This window comes from Styela clava, chromosome 9 (assembly GCF_964204865.1).
Source record: "Styela clava chromosome 9, kaStyClav1.hap1.2, whole genome shotgun sequence".
NCBI classification, from domain to species: domain Eukaryota; kingdom Metazoa; phylum Chordata; class Ascidiacea; order Stolidobranchia; family Styelidae; genus Styela; species Styela clava.
The window spans coordinates 14,391,227-14,393,391 of record NC_135258.1 but is presented as its reverse complement, the minus strand read 5'-3'; the positions used below and the strand labels follow the sequence as shown (position 1 = coordinate 14,393,391).

Here is a 2,165-nt window from a genome sequence, read left to right as displayed (position 1 = left end):
AAAATCTAAGGAAAAAAGTGAAAAATTATTTACAGTATTGTTATGCAATTAGAAACACGACAACCACCCAATGGGGATATAGACAATTTTTACTATATTGTGTGGAAAGAGTTACAAAATATGTATTTTATAGCTAAATTGACATATTTTAAATAATATTAAACAACTAAGTAATTGGGATCTTCTATTTTTTGGTGGTCTCCGGGGAAAATTCTACCAAGAAGCTTTGTAGGGGTTGGGGCTTATTTTGTCTGGGTCAATTTTTATGCTTTAGGCCACACGGAGTTATTGAATGGTCAGTACTATATCTTCCTAATGACCAATCGGCAGTGTTTCTGAGGTTCGGGTGCTAAAATTAGGTCTATCAAGTTGATTAGAGCCCTAGTGTTCTTTCCTAAATGAAACCAATATTAACAAAACCTGCAGCAGCACATTGTTTACAATTTACCAACATGTCAAATCCAGATACCAAAAGTTATGATTGAGAATAAACAGTGTCAACGCGAACAACAATCTAAAGTTCATATAAATCTTTCTGATTAGGTATTTCCTTACGACTGTCCGCTAACAATTTGCTAGCTAACAAAAATTATGATTGAGAATAATCAGTTTCAATATAAAAACAATCAAAAATCCATTGTTGCATCTTTCTGATTAAGTTTTTCCTTACGGCTATCTGCTAATAATTTGTTAACGAAATCTTCAAAAATCTTGACGTGTTTTTTGATACTTGTTGTTTTATAAAGGTGGATCTTTCTAGTGGAACCGTCAGAATTGTCTTCTGTTTTTTCTGCTTTTTGTGAGTCTAACTCGTGGCAAAGTTGGCTGATAGTCGGGACAGCAAAAGGGTCGAAATCATCAACGCTATCTATATCAATTGGTACACAAACACGTCCGGTTTTAGGATGAACAGAAAAAGGACTCTTTAACAAGTGATTAATACTTGTGCTGACGTTGGCATCGAGACGAGGATAACAAAATTCTAGCATAATTTCTTGTGGCGTGTAACGAAGCTTACGATATTTTTTCATGTCTTCTTGATATCTTTCAGCAGTGGCTTTTCTTATTCTTTCCCATCTAGTTTCAGTTGTACGATTATCGTTATTAAATTCCGTTTTCAATTTTTCCTTCATTTCAGCATCAGGAACCATTTTTAGTACTTTTTCAACGTCTGAAGGGGTTTCAAGAATTTCTTGTGCCTGTCGGTATTCCTCCCAATGCTGCTTCGATATTGTGGTTATACAATGTCTTAAAAACGGGTGGACTGGATCTTTAAGATTAACTCTTTTCTCCAAATTACCACCTTGAATCACACTCAAGTAGTCCACGATCGCAGATCTTGCTTTATTCGGCAATTTTCGTACTTTGTCGTCACATACCCAGCAATGGACTCCACGTCTACCAGAATATATCCACAGTCGATGCATGAATCCAAAATCCTCTCTCAGGGCTCTATCAATCAATTTAATAGCCATTGTCATAAGAGGCCAACATTTTGTACAAATATCAGCTCCTTGACAACATTTTCTAACGTCATCGTAATCAGTCATATCAATGTCAAACACAAGTTCTTTTTCTAGAGGTTTAAAAATGCCGCTATGATATTTATTATGATCTTTTGGTGGATGGGAAAATATGGCTCCAATGTCAATTTTGTGAGGTTTCATTTTCTGGATTTCTTTCTCCATTTCTTGCTGACTTGTAAAAGATTGGTATCGAACATAAATATCATTCTGTAAAGTGAACGAAAATTCCCGGTTTGAAAATGTAGTTTTATTGAGACCTCCGTAACTCAACCAAGAATAGAACGGCCCATAAGGAAACAAGAGTTTATAATAAATTGGAAGCAAGCTTGGTAGACTTGATGCGTCATAAGCAAATTCCTCTTGATTTGTTGTTTCTTTTTTAACTTCGATTTCCTTTTCTTCAGACATAACCAGTTTAGAGAATATTCAAATTTGGTGTTTTTATACTGAAAAAAGAACAATATACAAATTGTAAACTGATAAATAGACACAATAACAACAAAAACTATACATGACATAAATAACCACTTGCGGCAAGGAATGTGTATATCTGGAATGTACAATAAACACTTTCAAGTTTGGGCTACAAAGCTCTAACAGAAGAAGTGCTTATTTTGCATCCTAAATTGGTATGATTGG

At 34.6% G+C, this 2,165-nt stretch overlaps 2 protein-coding genes across 2 annotated transcripts in view; one reads left to right on the top strand and one right to left on the bottom strand.

Annotated features, from left to right (window-relative positions):
• LOC120339699 (interleukin-1 receptor-associated kinase 4-like) overlaps positions 1–2,165 on the top strand; it is a 112,328-nt gene that overhangs the window by 79,126 nt on the left and 31,037 nt on the right. The gene's annotated exons all lie outside the window — the stretch shown is intronic.
• Positions 5–1,938, bottom strand: LOC144411615 (DNA primase small subunit-like). The gene has a single exon (XM_078115985.1). The coding sequence runs from the start codon at positions 1,932–1,934 to the stop codon at positions 627–629; it is 1,308 nt and encodes a 435-aa protein (XP_077972111.1). The 5' UTR covers positions 1,935–1,938; the 3' UTR covers positions 5–626.

Bases quoted from the DNA above. Each gene is read 5' to 3' on its own strand.
- LOC144411615 (XM_078115985.1), bottom strand. From the start codon at position 1,934: ATGTCTGAAGAAAAGGAAATCGAAGTTAAAAAAGAAACAACAAATCAA.